The sequence below is a fragment of the Camarhynchus parvulus genome, chromosome 13, assembly GCF_901933205.1.
Source record: "Camarhynchus parvulus chromosome 13, STF_HiC, whole genome shotgun sequence".
In the NCBI taxonomy this organism is placed as follows: domain Eukaryota; kingdom Metazoa; phylum Chordata; class Aves; order Passeriformes; family Thraupidae; genus Camarhynchus; species Camarhynchus parvulus.
Window position 1 is genome coordinate 3,747,176 of NC_044583.1, and position 19,860 is coordinate 3,767,035.

General features: G+C 40.0%; 1 protein-coding gene across 1 annotated transcript in view; it reads right to left on the minus strand.

Moving 5' to 3' along the window:
* DOCK2 (dedicator of cytokinesis 2) overlaps positions 1-16,308 on the minus strand; it is a 160,305-nt gene extending 143,997 nt beyond the window's left edge. Inside the window, exons 1-7 of the mRNA XM_030957232.1 lie at positions 16,164-16,308; positions 8,755-8,838; positions 5,953-5,993; positions 4,295-4,350; positions 4,054-4,150; positions 2,873-3,021; positions 1,079-1,214 (exon numbers count right to left, since the gene is read on the minus strand). Of these exons, the coding sequence (XP_030813092.1) occupies positions 1,079-1,214; positions 2,873-3,021; positions 4,054-4,150; positions 4,295-4,350; positions 5,953-5,993; positions 8,755-8,838; positions 16,164-16,200 (600 nt within the window). The 5' untranslated portion in view covers positions 16,201-16,308. The remainder of the gene's footprint in view (positions 1-1,078; positions 1,215-2,872; positions 3,022-4,053; positions 4,151-4,294; positions 4,351-5,952; positions 5,994-8,754; positions 8,839-16,163) is intronic.
* Between the last annotated feature and the right edge of the window lie 3,552 nt (positions 16,309-19,860).

Here is a 19,860-nt window from a genome sequence, read left to right on the forward strand (position 1 = left end):
GCACAGATACAAGCCTACAAGCCTGAAGGAATTTATTTTTGAACACAGTAGGCTGTAGCAGAAGGCCTATGATCCACATCACAGAGGGGTTGCAGTGTGCTAGAGCTGTAGCAAAAGGAAGTCACTGTCTTTGAAGAGGAGACAAATAACATGCTGAGATCAGTTCACAGCTGAGCAGGTTCACTGACTCAAAAATAGGCTCCTGAATTCTTCTTACCTCCCATCTTAACCATCAAGAAGAAGCTTCTTAACACTTCTAAACCCATTGTTTGTCTCTATTTTAAAAATAAGTCACCACAGTCTATCACAGACTCCCAAGTTTCATTTTCCTTATATTGTCAGTTAATTACAAGGTGCTTTCCAGTGATTTGTCATGGGTGTTATTGAAGTGTCATGACAAAACAACTATCTTCTCTTTAGTGATTTACTTGCTTTTTTACAGTTCACTTTCTCATAAATGGAGAAAGGAACCAAAGAGGCTTACAAATCCTTGCAGAGGTTTAATATTGCAAAAGGTCAAGGAAGTGTAGTCACCTGCTTTGCATTTAAAAAGATTTAATTCATGCACTTGTCAGCTTTGCTTTGGCACATGAACTTCTGGTGTACAGAAGATTATGCTGAATTCACCCCAGTTCCTCTTCAGTGAGCTTAAATTCTTCAGCTCCATCAGACTAAACAGCAAGCAGCAACACTTAGCAAACAACCAGTGTAGTCACAAGAGCTTGTGAAAACAAGTTGTGGTCAGTGCTGCTTTGCAGCCTGAGCTCTAAGTGTGTGACTATTCCCTGTGCAATTCAGACTATTGAGCAGTCCAGGGATGGAGTGGAGACATATTTCAATAAAGAAGTTCAAGAATGGATTTAGAACCAGCTTTAGACACGAGATTTGAGCCCAGCCCACAGCACAAACGCAATTCAATTTGAGGCTTAGCCATATTTATAACGCAAGACTGTGGATCTACTCTTAAGTCAGAGGAAAAAGTTTCCACCAAATTTTATGGTTCCATCCTTCAACCCTTAGAAGAGTTTTTGTTTGGATTTTAGCAAAGGAAGCATCATGTTTAGCCAGCCATTCCTACCATTTCCTCCTTAATTCTCTCAGTGATTTTATTAGTTGCTTCTTCATGTGCATGAAACAGGCTGATAACACTGGTTTTATCTGGATCCAAGATATTTCCATCCTCATCTCTAACTATCAGATCAAGCTCAAGTACTCTGTGAAAATACAAGAGGCATAATGGTAGGGTTATTTCCTTCCAAATAAAGAAAGCTTAGAAATGTAACAAACTAGGAGACATTTAAATCTTTAAAGTTCTACAATTTAAATAAATGCCACAATATTTAATGAAGAAAAATTTAACTATACCCCATGATTTAAGCTGCTGCCCAATATTTAGGAATTTTTAGAATTGTCACCAAAGCATTGAAATGCCTCTCACATAAAATAGACCCACCCTGTTCAATGATTTCTAGCAGTCTTCATTGCTCTTAGCTTTTAACACTCAATGTTTGTAATCAAGATGTTTAGGATCTTCCTGTTAACTTCTGCTTTTATGTTGCTCCCTCAGCCTTTCTGTCCCAATACTTAACTCTGCTCTCCTCTGCCCTGCTCTCATACAAGTCATGCCTTTTTTCCTGCCATTCTTTTTCCCTCTCCCACAATTTCCCTCTTTTTCCCCTCAACCCTCGTTGTCATTTCCCCTTTACTCCTTCTCCACAGTTCGGCAAGCTTCCTTCACAGCACACAACTCAATGCCACACTTTTGGGAGCTTACAACACCTTCCAGCTTGCAATCCAAATAATTTTAAACATCCCCTTCACCCTTACTCTTCCAAAGGAAGCACTTTACTGTCTCATAATACAGAAAGAATGTAAGACTGACAAAACAGAAATCTGAAAGCAAATGAATTTTAATGTTGTCTTAATCACAGCTGGGCTTCTTTGATTGGAGAACTTCAAAGTGGATTCTGGTTTTGAGTGAGCATTCAGCTCCACACAGCGCAGTAGGATATGTGTATTTCATAGTGTGCTCCGAATGAATACAATTTATAACCAATTTGCATCCAAGTCACAGTGAACAAGTTAAGAATTTCATAACACCTTGTGGTCATTTTTATGTGCAGCCACAGGTAATTGTAGACTTTCAGATGCACAGAGGCCTTCAGGCCACAACAACCACAGTCACTTAAAACAGCAAATCACAGTTTGTAAGCAGATTCCAATGCCTGTAAAAACAGTACTGTGAAGATTTCCTTAACAAGCTCTCTCTCCTCACACCTCATCAGATGGTGGGACACCATTAACCTCACACAACCCCAAAAGTTTTGCTAAAAAGCATGTTGTGTTGCAGTGACTTTTTATTAGCGAGGAGCAGACAAGACACTTTGTCAAATAACTATTCTGTCCCTGGCAGTTTCACTTCTATTACCAGAACCAGAGTTCTGCCTGGAAATTCCCTGGTGAATTGGGTGTGGATGTGTTTATTTGCACACTTAGTGCAGTTTGCCAGTACCACTTTTGAGGGTCACTTGCTGCACATAGGCCATGGTTGTGACAGATGGACAAGTTTTGGACCCCAAGTATGCTGTTGATACATGTACAAAGAGGCTGGTTATCTAACCTCAAATCTTCCCAATTCATAGGTTCATGTATTTATAATGAAGAAACAAATCAATATTTTCAAAAAGCATTTTGCTATGAAAAGCCTCATCATGGTATCCACTATCAGCACAGGAGTTACAGGGAGAAGCCTGAAAAGGAAGATTCTATATAAACCACACTTTTGAATTCCAAGCAGTAAACATGAAAACTTCATCATCACCTCTTAGGTGCTGTGCTTTAAACTAAATAATGCTTTCCAGAATCCACTTACTTGTTACCATAGTCAATTTTAGATGTGACTTTCTGCTTGAGTTCTTTGAGCTCATCTTTTGGCAAAGTCCCAGACAGAAGCTGTGACCGCCACTCCATCAAGTCACACATCATGGACTGCACCTGCTGGAACCTGGCTTTCTTGTTTGTCTGAGAGAGAAAAAACCATCAGTGAGTTTCAGGCTTTGAGTTGAAGTGAAACACTGGGCTTGACCATTAAAGGTTACATGTCATATTTAGTGCTAAAAGACAGCAGGAACAAGAAGTAGGCAAAATAATGATGTCTCATCCCACAAATTCTTAAGGACAGAATATCCCACATGATCACAAAGAAATAACATGAAATTTTGTATTGGGATCGGGAATTGCATTATTTGTTTTATTTAATCGTGTAGTTTTAAAATTCTTTAACAAATTCACATCAAGAGAAAACATTACAAAAACTATTAACTTCTGCATGAGATACTGATGGGAACAACAACACTTGAGTGTGTTATTAATGCATTTAAGAGATAAATGAGAGAATAAACAGAAGTGACTAAAGCAGTTCTAGTGTCATTCACTGAAAATAAAGCAGGGTTTTCATAGCTGACTTAATCAAGAAGACTAAAAAGTGGCATTTTTCAGAAAACTACAGCACATTCAAGATCTCTTTGCCCCAGTAGAGATAAAGAAGAATTCAAGTGGCTGGGATCCTGGAATAGTCAGCACAATTATTGAAATTGCCAATTGTTAATGGCTATTTGCACCCAGTAACCCTTGAACAACTTCTGTTCCAGCAGTCCATGAGCACCATAAATCTTTTTCAAAATCATCCCAATTATCTTTTATTCTCGTATCTGGAAACTTTTCAATGCTACAAATCAAAGTTATGAAGGATTTACCATGCACAGGATACAAATAGGCATGAAGTTACACCACCCCCCAGCGATGTCAGCTTTCCATTTACAGAACCACAGAACCATCCAGGCTGGGAGAGATCTTCAGCATGATCCAGCCCAAGGCTGGATTTAAAGTCACTAGGCATATAAAGCCACTGAAGAAAATCTTAGTGGTGAGAAAACAATTTCTTAAATCCACCCAGACCCTGACCTGAATGTAGGAAGAGACACCAATTTGAACAAGGCCCCAGGGTGCATTAATAGGACTTAGAGGTAACAAACAGCATGTAAAGTATCCTACCACATAGAGCTGCTTCCAGATGCTTCCCCATTCCCAGAGAGTAGTGGTAACTTCTTGGACTAAGGGAATCTCAGCAGGTATGACATTTTCTGTATGTCTAGGAAAGAGAAGGAAAGAGCAAAATAGTGTCTGATTTCATGGGTGTATCTTATACTCACTCTGGGTGAGGTACAGAAATGCCTTAAAACTCATTCTTTAGCAGACAAGCTCAATAATGTAATAAACCAGATAAATTCAATACCTTTTCTTTTCAGCAGCAGCTTCCTTGATGTGGATGAAGGATTTAGGAAATATTCCCTGATGAAGGAGCAAAAAATTATAAATCCACACTTATTCTCCAAAAACATTTAGGTAACAACCATGGCTGTGAACATAAACTGTAATGACAAACTGTAATACCCAAACTAACTCCTGGTTATTTAGCTTTCTGTTCAGATGGATGCATTTCTATTTGACAGACAAATAATTGAAGTTTTTAATTTCTCTTCAAATGTAGAGTGCATAGGCATCTTTCTTCCTAAGTAACACCATTTTCCACCCCAGAAAACAGTTCAATTAAATACAATTTAATTAAATACAATTTAAATTCAGTAAAGAAACATTGTGTCTGTGCATCATCTTATATCTATTTTAACTGACATCTGTAGAAGACAAATGGGCACCAGACCAGAAGTTCTAATGTGACTGTCCTTGTTCTACAAAAGCTGAAATATCTCAAGTCATCCTAAAGGAAAGTTTGACATTCACTCTGTCCATGAGAATCCTCCCCTGGACTGGAAAATCTCATTTTGGTAATTCACTAGATCCTTCCTGGATTCTCTATTCAATAACTCACATGTGGTACTTCAAGTACCACAATAATCCAATATCATGTGTGCTACTTCACAAAGCCTTTCTCTGAATCAGATTGCAGCTTTTATAACCATTTTCTTTTAAGCACTGGATCTTAATCAAAACACGATTGTCTTATCACTTCCACTTTCATTAAGATTGAAGTTCAAAAAAGTCCATGAAGAAGCAAAGCAAAAGAAGAAGGTCCCAGTAATGGTAATTTTACTGATATCTTAGTACATGAAATTAATAATACTTCTTAAAGCATGTTATGCATGATGATCTTGAAGCCCTTTAGCAATATTAGGAACTAATTAAGAATTAGTTAAAATAAAGTGGTTAGTTCTGGTAAATATTTTCTCTTTTTAGGCTAAATTTTAATCTATGTTATGTAGAATAAATGATAATAACATTTTCAGTCAAAAGAAGTGTCAAAGTAATTAAAACACAGGTGCAGTGTTCTAATACATTTGCATTGCTGCTCCTAGAAAATCTTATACCAAGAAGAAGTTACAAACAAAAATGCTGTTATTCTAGAAAAGTGCAGTTGAAACTAGAAGTAATTTTCTTGCTACTTAGCTCAAGAGTCATCATACCCAGGGTAAAAACTTTTTCTCTGTGGCTTTCCATTTTCAGGTCTAAGAATACTTACTTTAAAAAACTGTTATGATTTTTGTACCTTAGAGATATTTAAGAGCTTAATCCTCATACGAGTTGTTTATATTGTTTGTGACCTAAAGAATCCTTGGAAAAAGTACAGAAACAAGCACATCTAGCAGGAAATTGAGTCAAAATTCAATTGAAATGGTGGCTTCAACAGTTGTTAACCTGAAGGCACAGTCATTTCTTCTTCATCGATCTGCTTTTCCCAGCCCTTGCTTCTATTTACTAACATGGTCCAGGACGAATGCTGAGCATTTTACTCATCTTGAAAGGAAAGAGTGCAAAGAGCTGACTTGAGAGATCAGCACAGAGAGATCAGGACTATCTAGGCAGAAATTTCAAAAACCCACGTCATGGGCTGCCCCCTTCAGAGCAGTCTCACAGGAAAGGACAACGTGATCTTACCTCTGCTCCTTTGTACCTCACTAGGTAACCCCTGTACCAATCTAAAAGGAAGAAAAATCACTTGGTATGACAAAAAACCCATGCATTACAAAGCACACAATAAAGTCATGGGGTTTATTTCACATAAAAAATACTTAGCATGGTATTTGTAAAAATTAATAGTTACTTCAAACATACAGAGTTTCAAGAGAGTAGCAGGGATTATATTAAACATGACTTGCATATTATCAAATATGATTGCATTGTCTGCTTTCAAGCCTTGCACAGTAAGTACAGATAATTGTACACAGAACTTAACACCCCATGCTCACATTAAAAAGGTAGAATCAGATATTTGTTTTGCAAAGTGATTTGTGCACACCCTTAAATATCTACATTAGCCATCACCCCCGTGGTCCTGGGGAGCCCATGAAGCTCTTACTGTTCCAGGCCCAGTATTAATCCAGTGCAGCACATGGTTGTTACAGATCCAATTTCCTTCAATGTGATCAGGTTAAGTCATTTTTGTGCCATGAGAAGCTATGGCTTTTGGACACAATTGTAATAAGCAGCTTCTTGGTGTAAATTGGAATGTCAAGAAACCTCAGGGCCATTATTTGGCTTGTGCTGCACTGGCAACGAGAAAACCCTTCTGAAAGGCAGGAGGGCAGAACTGCAGCAGGGGCAAGTTAAAAATTCATTCAGACTTTCTTCCATCTATTCCACAGTTCAGTCTCAATAAACTACAAAAAAAGACCCACAAAAAGCAGAGTTCAGCCTTACTAAATAAGATCAGAGGCCACACCCACTGTGCACACACCCCATCATGAAGAATCACCTGCACAGCAACAACGCTTAACTGCGTTGAATTTTTTCATTTTTCATCCACAGAAAGAATTTGTGACCAAAAGCAGACGTTTTCTAATTGTAATTTCATGAGCAGATATGATCTCTTTGCTATCACCTTTCTCTCACAGGTATTGCAGCCATGCAAGCAAAGCATAAAAGAATAAAAATAAATCCCAAATGCCAAACAGCTCAGTCAGAAAGGCAATGCTAAAAGTCCCAGGATGATTGCTGACCTCAAATAAAGACTCAGGACAGATTTTTTAGGTTGCTCTGCAGTGGGATTATTTTCCCTCAGTGTTTTATCAACAATAAAATTCCATCTTACTGCTAAAAATGAATTATTTGCACATAGACTCAATTTACAACCAAGTGTGTAAAATTGGTTTCATCCCATTTGCTGTGAGAGCACATATGTGTTCTGTGCATAAATTTTGTGCATGCAAAACCAACTAAACAGGACATAAAAGGAGCACAGGAAGAATCCTGTCACTGTTGGTTACTCGCCAGCTGCAGCAGGCAGCATATTTTACAGATATCTGATAAGAAATGAACTTCACTCACACATTGAGAAGGATTCCTCTTCTTCATTGACAAACATATTTCATAAAGCAAGGCATGACAGAGCATATCAAGGGCAGGGGGTTCAGAAAAGACTTTTAGATAAAAAATAATCCCATAACTTCAGCACTCCACTCACTAGGCTGGCTGACAACAAATGGACCCCAGGAACCCAAAGCCTGAAATGCTATTTCTGCAACTAACACACAACACAGGGATGAGGAGGTTCCTGGTTTGTGTGTGTGTTTTGTTCTTGGCCAAAATGTTTAGAATGGAGGCTTGAAGAATTACTTTTTTTAGGAGAGGACACAAATTATTGTGACTCTGTTGACTTCTGAGTGATACCAATATTTTCACTGACGCTTAAAGATGTTGAATTAATCATACAAACAGAAGAGAAACAATTATGGGTTTGTGCTCCAGTACTTTGTAAACATGGTTTTTCAGGTGCTCCTCCCTCAAATCCCTTGTTGTTTCTGGACAAAACAACCTAGAGCTCTTTGGGGTGGAACAGGCTGGGTTCAAACAGCCCCAAAATCTTTGCAGCCTTGTGCTCACAGCACACCAGGAGTCTCAGCACTGAGCTGGCTCTGCCACTGTGCCATGCAGCCATTGGCCTCTCTCTAACATAACTGCAGTCAGTAAGACACACATTCTATCAACAGAAGAGGGTTGTAGAAGATAATTTTATAATATATTTTTCAAAGCTTTAAGCAATTTGTAATTTTTTAAAAAACTCTTGATGTGGTCAAATAGCAAATCACTCTTGCAGTGCCATTTGCAGATACCCGACTGCTGAGTTAGTAATAACAACTCCACTCTCCTTGCTTTAATTATGAGGTTCCCATTTACTAATGGAACCTCAGCAGCTCTGTGAGACTTACAGAGAATCAGTGGGATTGGAAGATACTGACTGTCCATCATGCACAACTTGTACTTGTCCATCATGGAATTCTGCTGTTTAACATGTTCAATATTTTGGATGGCTTTCAGAACTGTTTCTGTCATGCTGACACTCAGATTTCTTTAACTGTGTTTCCTCATTATACAACAGGATGATGAGGGTGCTCAATATCTCCTAGCAATAAATATTTAGTTTAGAGGCTAAAAGTGTACTCCTTTAAATCTTAAATCAAATTTAATGCAACTCCCCTGAGGTGTATCACAAGCTGGGAGAAACTTCACAAACTCTACATTCACCTTGATGACTTCCTCATTTGGTAAAGGCATCCCAAAAAACCACATCTGCTGTAATATGTCTAATTTTGGCTCTTCAGAAAAGATTAGGTTCTTCCTCAAAATACAACACCACCACAAAAAAAAGGGCATTAGAAAGCTACTGATGTAATAGAATACAGGGAACTGCTGTGAGGTGAAAGGATTGTTATTCACAAAGAGATGGAAAATGTGACTTACCTTCACAGGACTCCAGGATATGCACCACATCACCAATCTGTAGAGATAGCTGTAGTACCCCTGTACCTTTGAAATTGTATATAGCTGGAAAATTAAAGGATGAAAATAATATTTTTCAATATAGCCACACAGCACAGTGAAACTGAAATCCACACGTGGTTATTAAGGTTTGGACACTGGGATCAATACACCAGGCTAGACAAACAGAACTATAATTCTATCAAGAAGCTCCATTTGTCAGCATTAAATAATCTCTTTTCTCATGAGAATGGAAAGGTGATGAAAGGGGCCAGTGCTGAAAGCAAAAACCAAACAAAAGAACCCCCCAGAAAACTCAGCAAGAACAGGGACACCAGCTATTGATCAGCACTGCTCTGCACAGGATTTAGGAGCCCTGTTTAGATGCAGGTCTTTGATAAATACACAGGCACAGTGCTGGGGAATTGTTTATCTACTGGCCCAAGGATTTAAGCACACAGTTTATAGAAATTTATTGCTACACTGGAATGAAAGGTCACAGAGATGCCTGTGAAAACTGAATTTACTGAATTCTTTCCTGGGTTTAGATGCTTTAATTTAACATGAAATTGTGTTTTGTATGGAAACAGAACCAAGGTTCATAATTTTCTGTATTCTCTGTATGACTCTGAAAAGAACACAGGAGCAGTGGATTTTGAAAATGTTCTAATCAGAAACTTATCTACATGTGGTTAAGAAGCACCAGCATTTCAGAGACAACTCAAGAAAATGAGCTCTTCACCAGTTGTGTTCCAGGGCTACAGGATGTGGGCTCCTATGGTAACCATGCCTCTGTAAGCTTTTTTCTTAACAGGCTCGGTAAAAAAATCCTACAACAGCATTTCAGCAGGAGAGATGATTGAAGCTGCAGTCACAGGGGGAAACTGACTGAAATACAAACATCTGAAAGCCCAATTTAGGTGTGCAGGTGGGAACAGCTGCTGAAGGTGAGCCCAGGTGGACAGGAAAGGTGTTGGGCAGCAGAGCCCAACAGTGCCCCCAGCCAGCCATACCCAGCAGCCAAGCCTGAAGGATTTTGGATAAGGGAAAGCTCAGAGTTTTCCTTCAGCATCTTCCTGCATTCCTTTTGCTCTCCTCTCCAGGTTTCTAAAGCAGGATATTCATCTTTGCTAGTCCAACATGTATAATGATACATTTCATTTAAACACTTTACTTATTTTACTTAAATTATTAAAGTCTCAAAATAAGTTGCTTTCCAGGGAAATGCCTGAAGTGGGAGTGTAGAGCTGAATAGATTCATCCTCTTCACTTTACAAGTATTCCATAAATTATGTGTCTTGTTTCTTTTGCCATAATTTTGTTATCTTTCTGGAACAGAAATTAGAAGGAATTTCAGATTGAGGAGGCTTACTGAAACAAGAATAAATTCTTGGGTTTTTTTGACATAAAGAAGTTCTCAGCAGCTCCTCCTGAGAGAGGAGAGCAAGGCTTGAATCATTCAACATATGGGGAGAAATAAAAGAACTATAAATTTGAAGTGAGACTCTGCTGCTCAGATTCAGCCATTTATTCAAAAGCATGTTGAAAACAGTTCCTCAGAGCTGCCTTAGCCCAACACAAAATTGAGTTTATGTGGTGTAGTACACGCATAATTCTATTCTGACTGGTCTGTTTTCCAGAAATGGAGAGTGGCAAACAACCCTGCAAAGCTGTTATGACACTTCAAGATACATTTCCCTGGAGTGTTTGGCAGGTGGGGGGATGTGGGGGCATTCCCAAGCTCTTGTCCTATCTTCCTGAAAAGTCCATGGAGATCAAGATTGCTGTTGGCCAGTAAATATTTTAGATTTCAAAATATGCACTGCTCTACTTAGTTGTAGCTGTCTCAAAATACAGATGCAAATGACTGAGTCATTTATTTACACTGCATTTCAGTTTTGCTCTCTTAAGGCTTCATTAATAGCCCTGAATGTATTGAAAGGTGCAGTAACAAGCTGGCAAAGGAAGTGGCTGTATCAGCTTAGAGATTTCTAAATGAGTAAGTGGAAACTTAACAAGAGATATTTTACTGCAGAACTTGGATTGTTTGGTAGGATGAGTTTAAAAAATCCCTTACAAAGTTTTGGGCTATAGACCTAGCTACACAATTTATGATAAACCACATCCCAAACCACTTTGCAAAAAAATGTAACAAATAACCCAACAGCAGCAGCTACATCCATCTTATCTACAGCACCAAACAGCTTGATCATCACACCTGCTTTTCTTTCAGTTGTTAACTGTGAAGAAAAGTTTGACTGTTCTATCCAGTTATTATGTTTTCTGTCAGGTGTAAATGATGTAATTTCCCTTACAAACTATTTGTGAGTGTCACCTCAGAGCTCACCAGCCAAAAGCAGGGCTCCCTTTCCTCCCCCCTCTGACAAGATCCTCAGGGTTGTTGTGTGCACGAACACATTTCACTCATTATTCTCTTCAAAAACTGTATATGAAAACCCCATGAGGAATTCAAGTTTTTTTGGTGGGATATTCACAATGAGTTGTTGTCTTTTTGAAAAATAAACTCTTCAGTGAGTAGAAATAAAAGCCCTTTCAAATCACTCTGAAGACCTCTCCTACTACTCCTCTCCCTGGCACCCTGCATCCCAACCATAAATACAAAATGAGTCAGCGTCCTCCAGGCACAGAAGTGACCCAGCATTCAATCCAAATCCCAACAGCAATTAGTGACCTCAGGAGCTGCTGAAGTCATGGCAATAAGATCAGAGAGAGAGATTTGGGTGGCAGCTGCCCTCCCCAGCCCCAGGCTGAGGTGTCCCCAGCAGCAGTGGATCTGCACAGGTGCTGCAGGATTCCCCCAGGATGGCAGAGAATGCCCAGAAACTCCAATTTTACAGCAGTGTTCCTAAACAGGGACTTTACAGCTCACTGAAAACAGCTGGAAGGTTTTCCCCTGAATGAACAAAGAAGGAAAATCACTCCAGAGCTCACCATAACCTCTGTGGTGATTTGATGGCACACACACAAAATTCAGTCAATAAACAGCCCAGTGCAAACCCCTGGGATTCTCAGCTCCCTGGGAAGCAGAGCTGAAGGCCAGCACACCACAACACCAATATTCCTCAGAGAGCAGGGGAAATGCCAGCTCAGAGTGCTGACACAACCAGCCTTCCAAAGTGAGCCCTGTTCCAGCCCAGGTGGCTTTGAATTGTCCCTTGGGGTGGGAGCATTTCCCATCGTGTCCATGAGAAGTTCCCAGAGGATCCTTTCCTGCCCAGCCAAACACAACGTGCTGCAAACCCCCTCAGCACTTCTGGGGGTTTTGTGTCAGCCTCACACCCAGATCTTGGGCAAAGACATCTACCAGTGTCCATCCCAGCAGGAAAAACTGAGGGAAATCCTTCTGTTTCCACTGAACTCCTCCTCATCTACTGCAGCCAGAGCTGCTGGGTCTGATACTCATTCTCCTCACCAGATAAATATGTGAGTGCACTCCTGTACACATGGCTGCGGAGACAGAAAACAGTTAACCTGCCCTAATTTAAATTACATGTCCTCCTCAAATTAGAAAATGGCCAGCAGGAAAAAAACCAAAACAAAACTCCCTCATACTGTGGAGCTTGTTAGGGAGTTTTCACACACAAAATACTCTAGAAGAGTCACAATATCTCAGGTAACAGAACCCCTTTCTCAAGAAACTACATTTACTCAGAGTTAAAACCCCATATTTTTGCCATTTACATGATTAACCTGTAAACTACTGCAAGATGGGAATGGTGAGGAAAATCCCACAACCTGCAACACTGAAGCCATTTATCACCATGCGCAGTCCCTGTCCTGACCCTAATAAAAAATACAAGCATTACATTGTTTCATTTTGAGTCTCACCTTTGTGTCACAAGCCATGTTACAAGTTGTTTTCCTTGGCTACTTTTCCACTCTTACACAGAATTTGAAAACAAAAAATTTCGAAGGTATTGCAGAGCCGGCTCCTGATTTCACTTTACCACAACAGAGGGACAATTTGGTATGATTCTGATGCAGTAACTCATGATGTGTTCTGCACATTCAAACAATTGCAAATTAATAGGCTCAGCAAGAACCCTGTTTTATTTTTTAAGTACGCAGCTTCACTTTTATGAGTAGTCAAGTACCCATAAAAGAACAGTTCTTAGTGTTCAGTTACCATTTTCCTCCCATGAGAACAAGGTGAAATTATTCAGCAAGGAGACAGATAAACCCCAGGTGAAAATATTATACAATTCCAATAGGATTTCTTGACTTCTGCTAAGAAACCTGGAAAAAACGTGTTCCAGTATTCCATGTTAAGGATGTTCCCCTAAAATCTCACAGAGTAAGTGTGCCGGAATATCCAGAACATGGCCACAGCTCTAAAACAGGTCAGAAACTTGTCCTAAACCTCTGGGAGGGTTAGAAGCTGATTAATTTACTGCAAATCATGCTCAAAGGGTAATTCTGCTGTTCTCAGGTAATGAGAGAAAACAACTGAATACAGATTTCCTTCCCTGCTCACCCATGGGGCCAGATGGAGGTTTTAGCTGACCTGAGCTACTCATTTTCCTTCTTAAACATGATAAAACCAGGATGGATTACAAGAACCAGGAAACTCTAACATACCAAACTAGTCATAAAAAGATATTGTCTCTGACTCTACCTTCTCAGATAAAATTGTAGCACAGCCATTTTTTCTTAGAACTCTTCATGAAGAACAAGGCATTTAGCTCTGATTTTTCCTTTTCATGAAGGACCATGGATAAAAATATTATTTACCCAGATTTTGCTGTTTCCTAAGGAGCTGGAACAGTTTGTTGGGTTCAGAGAGTGCATTTAATGGAGGAAACCTGCCCTGAACAAAGCTCTGCTCCCTTAAACCTCAATCTATTTAGATTTCAGAGATGTAGAATAATTTTCAGAGGATTTCAGCAGATGAAATCAGACAAGCCAGTCTCAGCCTGTGTACTCAGGCTGAGCAGGTGCTTTTGTACACCTTCAAAGAAGTCACCCACTCTTTACCATAATTTTGCTTCAAAAAGACAAACATTAATTTTCAGATTCAGCAGAACAGGAGTAAATCTGATTCTTGAGTTCAGAATGCCAACGTTTCACCAGTTTGTAACTTTGGTCAAAGTCGGAGCAGATGGCAAAGACTTTCCATCAGGAAACTGCCACCCAAAGCCACCAGCCTGCCATGACTATTCCATCCTGTCCTGTCCATAGGAATAACACAAATTTATGCTGGGAATGCTGCAAGACTAAGGGCAGGTTTCATGTGTAAAATCAGGATTGTATTTTCCTAGTACAAAGCTGAGTATCTGCTACCTGGACTACTCCATTTTTAGTTAAGTAAAGCACAAAAGTGGGCACAAGAGGCTGCAATTTACCATGACCAAGGGATGGTGAGATCTTCCAGATCCACCCTGCACTGTGCTCTGCTCATCCAGAGCGTGATGGGCCCAATATTCTCAAAATGAAACTCTGCTCATCAGCAGAAACTGAAGACATCAGGCACACTTCTAAAAAAGAGACTTGAAAATTCAACGTGAGGTTTGTAATCAGAGACGTAAACACAAAGATTTTCAAAAACACAGAAGACAAAATCACCCTATATGTTCAAAAAGCTTCTAGTGTGAATTATTCCAAAAAGCTCATCAACTTTCACAGAATTTATGACTCAGAAGACTCAGCTTGCCCATTTTTCTTATTTCCCTCAGACACAGGAGGCATGCTTACAACAGACTGTAAATTCAAAACCTTCTTCATTTGTGACCTTGTTCAGGTCTCACTATTCCATGAGTTTCATTTACTTGAAATTTGGCAACCACACTATTTTCCTGACAATATCTAAGAATATACATTTATTTAAGTTCTGGAACAGGAGAGCCAGTGATGGTGGTGTGTGCTTGTTTGGGTTTGTTTGATTGGTTGAATTATTCTGAGTGCAAGAGTCTCCCATTTTTTCTCACCAACATATATAATGAAATATATTTGGTTTCCAAAATAGAGCAAAATAAACTGTGAGCCAGCAGTTTGGCTAAGAAAAAGAACTTCTGGGTATAAGCTAAAGGTTGTTGAATTTGTACTCATCTATTAAATTCTAGCAATTGTGCAAAAACAGACAGAACCCTCTTACTGAAGAAAACCTACCATAAACCACATGTATGCCCATTTCCATTGCTATTCTAATATTGTTGGGAAGTCCATTTGATTGTAGTCTATTTTGGCTTGTGACACACCAAACCACAGACACCACTACAACTGTGATGTTTACATACAAATTTAGAGCCTTAGAAGGCGTTTAATGGAAATCTTTCTTTAGCCCAGGACATGGACTTGGGGCCAGCAAGGGGCAGCATTCTCACCACACTGCAGGTGCCCAGATTGTCTCTTACACCCAACTCTGCTACAGTGAGAGCAGCAGGGCAGCTACAGAGGCGAAAGGAAATAGCAGCAGGGCTGCAGTGTCAGTTCTTCCCAGCGACCCACTCTAGAGTAAATTGTACTGTTTTGGACATGAAAACAAACATTGCTGGACTGCCATTAGTTTTAGAAAGATTGTATTTCACAAGGTGGTTTTTTACTGTGTGAGGTTCGCTGTACCTTTCAAATACCACAGAGACTACTACAAGTGCAAAAATTATATGCTTTCTACTATTTGTAAAATTGAAACAGAAAATTGACACCTTTTATTCTGTAATGTAAACTGCCACCGAACAGGCTACTTCCATGTTGCAGTTCTGCTACTGCTGAACATGGACATTGAACACCATGTTATTTTCTTCTTGTTAATTTCTTGTTACATTTTATTTCATGAAGCCGGTTGGGTTTTTAATGCATATCACAAAAAATTATGGCCTGCTTAAAATAAAAAAAATTCTTTTAGAAGCATTTAGAAGGTTAATAACTAAGTAGTAACATGCATCTTTCAAGTGCTTTAGCTTTGATTCCTACTTGTTTAAGGCTTTTTAAAAGCAGCAATTCCATCCTTCATACAAATTAACATAATTCATTTTAAGATTACTTTCCTTCCAAAAAGTACAACTTACCAGCTCAGACACAGATTTTTTCTGTAGCACTGACTATAAATGACAATTTTGCAGAAGCTGCTGTAGGATTCCCCTTCCCCTACATTTGTTCCCCGTAACTTCTGGCCACTGCACATTACACAGCACATTAATTATTCAGTCCGCTTCTAACACATCAAGGTGGGAAAAGCTGCATTGCTGTCAAAGTGGAAAGCTGACTCTAGCGTACTTCATTCTGTTTGACAGATCAAAACTTTGTACAAATTTGATCCTTTCAGTTACTCCCTGCTATTGAAGGGGACCCATCACAGCAGAGAAACACCTGCCCACATCCTGCTCGGAAGACACCAAGGCAATGCTCAAATGGCAGCTCCCCGAGCTACTTACCCACGCCACCCTTCTCTGTCCTGTGCCACCTTGCCATGGCAGTGAATCCCAGGGGTGGGCACCCCGAGAGCCCTGTCTGGGAGTGCAGAGCTCAGGGGTGACCAGGCAGGCCCCGGAAGCGCCGCGGCCCCGGGACGAGCAGGCGGCGGCGAGGGCTCTGTGAGATCTGCTGCCTCTCCGAGCTTCCTTCCTCTTTTCTCAGCTCTGATACCCTGCCCTGTCATGGGGGAGGGGAATCCCAGCCTAGCTGTTTCTCTTGCACCGTGGCAGCTGTGAACACAGAGGCACAAAAGGACCAAACCCACGCCAGGACCGTGCGGCACCACCCTTGGACTTCAGGTTGGCTGCAGTGACCATCGCTGGCCGTGGCTTAGGTCAGTGCTGGACACCAGACCAGCACCAGGCTGGAAAGGTTTGACTTCAGAGATGCTACATCTTAAAATCTCTGCTTTTCTTGAAAACTTATTGTCAATAAAAAACTGCCAAAAGCAATTTTTAGTATATTTCCATAGGCTGCTGTGGGAGCCAACTTGGGTGAGGACATCTTGGATGTCTTCAAGTTGGCTGCAGTGACCATCTCTGACCACAGCTTAGGTCAGTGCTGGACACCAGACCCACACCAGGCTGGAGAGGTTTGACTTCAGAGGATGCTATCTCTTAAAAACTCTGCTCTTCTAACCTGCCCTCAAACTTGGATTTGAACTTTTCATATCATCTCTCCAAAAAGAAATGAAGACAAAGCCACATTTCAAACCACACCCATTCTTTTAAATTTCTATCATTTTATGTTTGCAGGAAGAAGTAGGAGACTCTTCTCTAAACAAAGCAGTACTTTCTTAAAGACTTATTGTCAATAAAAAACTGCCAAAAGCAATTTTTAGTATATTTCCATAGGCTGCTGTGGGAGCCAGCTTGGGTGAGGACATCTTGGATGTGCAAAAGGCCAAGCCAAACCTTTTAGAACATGAATTAAGGACAATATACCAAACTGAAGGCACTATGTCACCTTAAAGCACAAAGTCTGTGCTTTACTCATAGTTTAGAATTAAAAAACCTCAAATGAAATCCTTGCAAGATTTACTGTTAATCATCTGCTTAGCACAATAAAGTCACTTGACATTTCTGTCCTCTGGTAATTCCACTGCATTGTTTAGCAAAAAGGAGGAGTTGGATGAAGTATGGCAGTGTTAAACAGTTTGGATAACCAACTCCTCAACTCCTCTGGTTTTGATAACACGACATCTTATTTCTTGATTTTAACTAGCAATCACATGGAACACAGACTGCCAGTCTCTCTCCTTGCATGTGGAATTCTGATTTATATTTCTACAGGAAAATCACTTTAACCTTTACCACAGATTTGCTTGAATTACTCTAATCTTAACCATACTAGCTTAGAAAAGGATTTAGCTCTTTACTCTCCTCTAAAATGACATTGAAAGTCATGTTATGTTTACTAAAGTCAGCTAAATTTCTAGCAGCTCCCATTATCTCCATTTACAGACAACAAGCCTCATCTTAAAGCTCTTAATCTTTTCTGTCTCTGGAAAATCCACTTTATATTGTTATTCTGTCAAAAACAGATCTTGAGGCTGAATGATTTAGTTTATTCTGGGTTGAGTAGTAACTTCCTAACCAGAGGTCATTATCTTCCTCACTCCTCCCAATCCCTGTTGCAGCAAATCCCTTCTTCCCATTCACTACTTGGCCTAAAGGTTGCCTTGCTTTTATTTTCTTGTTCTGCCTTGCTCTCTCTTACTGTGTTTCCCTGTAAAGCAACAGCCCAGAGGAAAACTGCTCACTTACAACTAATCTACAAACCTGCTTCTCCAAGGACATCTAATATACCTAGTTAATGCTATTTTATTTTGAAAGTAAATGATCTAAAGAAATTTCACCTGCAAATTGGGATCCAATTTGCAACATCTTTCTGATGGCCTGATGGGATTCTGCAGGACTGGGCTCTGGCCAGAGCTCACATCCCTTCTTCTACCCCCTGGATTCACCCCAAAAGTCAACTTAAAGGCCAAAACTCCCACAGGAACTGCTGCCTCCCACTGCCATCCCCTTCCCCACTCAGCTCTCAGCTCTGCACAGCTGCTGGAACTTCCTCCTGGGCAGATTTCCATCATGATGCTTTTGCAGCCCCTCAGCCCCTGGAACCCGCTGCCACTTCATCTCACTCAGCTCCCACCTTGTCTGGCTGTGTCTGCAAAATTCCTGCCTCTAACTCCTAATGAATGGATTGGGGAACCAAATCCTTCCTTAGCTGCAGGAGGAAAGGGCATCAGAGCAAAGCACACACAGTGACCCCAAAATCCTGTTCTTACAGCAGAGAACAAACCCCAGCACAGGTCTAAGAAATTAAGGTGGGCAGTAGTTACCCCCTTTGTCCATGGAGGTTTTCATTCCAAGTTGGTTTATTTGTGCAGTTATTTCCACACTGATATTCCACAGAAAACAGTGGGCAGAGTCATCACCCTCACATACCTCACCAATTCTTCCTTAAGTCTTTTTCAGGACAGAAGGTTTCCTAAAGAAAATAGAAAATTCCTTGTTTTCCTGAAAGACTAAACTCTCTGTGGAGGAAGTTGACAAGAAAAACTTACCTTACTTTTTGGGGGCTGGGGACAAGCAGAAGAGAGACAATTCTTTCTTCCTTCAATATTGCTATCAGTTCCAGAAAACAAGACCTTGTAAGATGATGAGTAGCTAACTACTCATTTTTTAGCTAAGCTAATTTCCATTTTAAAGAATCTGAGCAGAACACAGAAGTTGCATTTAACTGCCTCTAACTTCTATTCTATGCTAAGATCTGTGAGCTCAGTTGCAGAAAAGCAACTGATGAGACAAACCAGAACCAAATATGAAAATACAGCAAGAACTGTCATGCACAGTACCTCAGGTGTGTCACAACAAACCCAAAGCCTGGACCCCAGACACATCCCCCCTGCACTCCTGCAGGAGGATGTGCAAACACAAATCCACTGCATAAGATGCTAAAGGCTGCACACTCCAAGTGGGCTCCAGCAGCACAGATTGTAAAGCAGCCCCTGGGGGTAATTAGATAATCCTAATCAGTTTCATTTGCTTGTTGAAATGACATCCCAGTTTTGTTTGTCACATAAATTAGTTATTTCAACCTAGAAAAAGTTTCAGAAATGCCACATGCCAAGTAGCTCAATATAAAGTTAACTATAACATAAATCAACACACAATTAACATAACACATAATTAACTGTCTCAGTAGCCAATCTACAGCTCAGTACTGCCATTTAAACACATTATCCAATGTCAACTTACCACAGGTTTTCCTCTAAATAGAACAATCATGTACCTTAGCTGTTTTAGGCTATTTGTGTCTCACAGTAGCGACAGTAAACAAATGTAACTTTCATCATTTGCATAAAAAAGGATTTTTCTAACATTTTGTAGCATAAAAGCCAGGATTTCTTCAACATGACATCATTTAAGTTCACATATCAAAGTCAAGAAGAGCAAGAACTATTTCATGGCTACATATTTGCTGTCAGTAATAATACCTCAGTAAAAGTTAACAAGAGGATATTCTGTTTATGTAGCTTCATTAACAACAGACTGAAACACTCAGCTACATAGCAAATGTCTTACATCAGTGAAGTGACAATCTGATTCCACAACACAGATTTCTGATTATTTTGTTCAGAGGCAGCAGCCC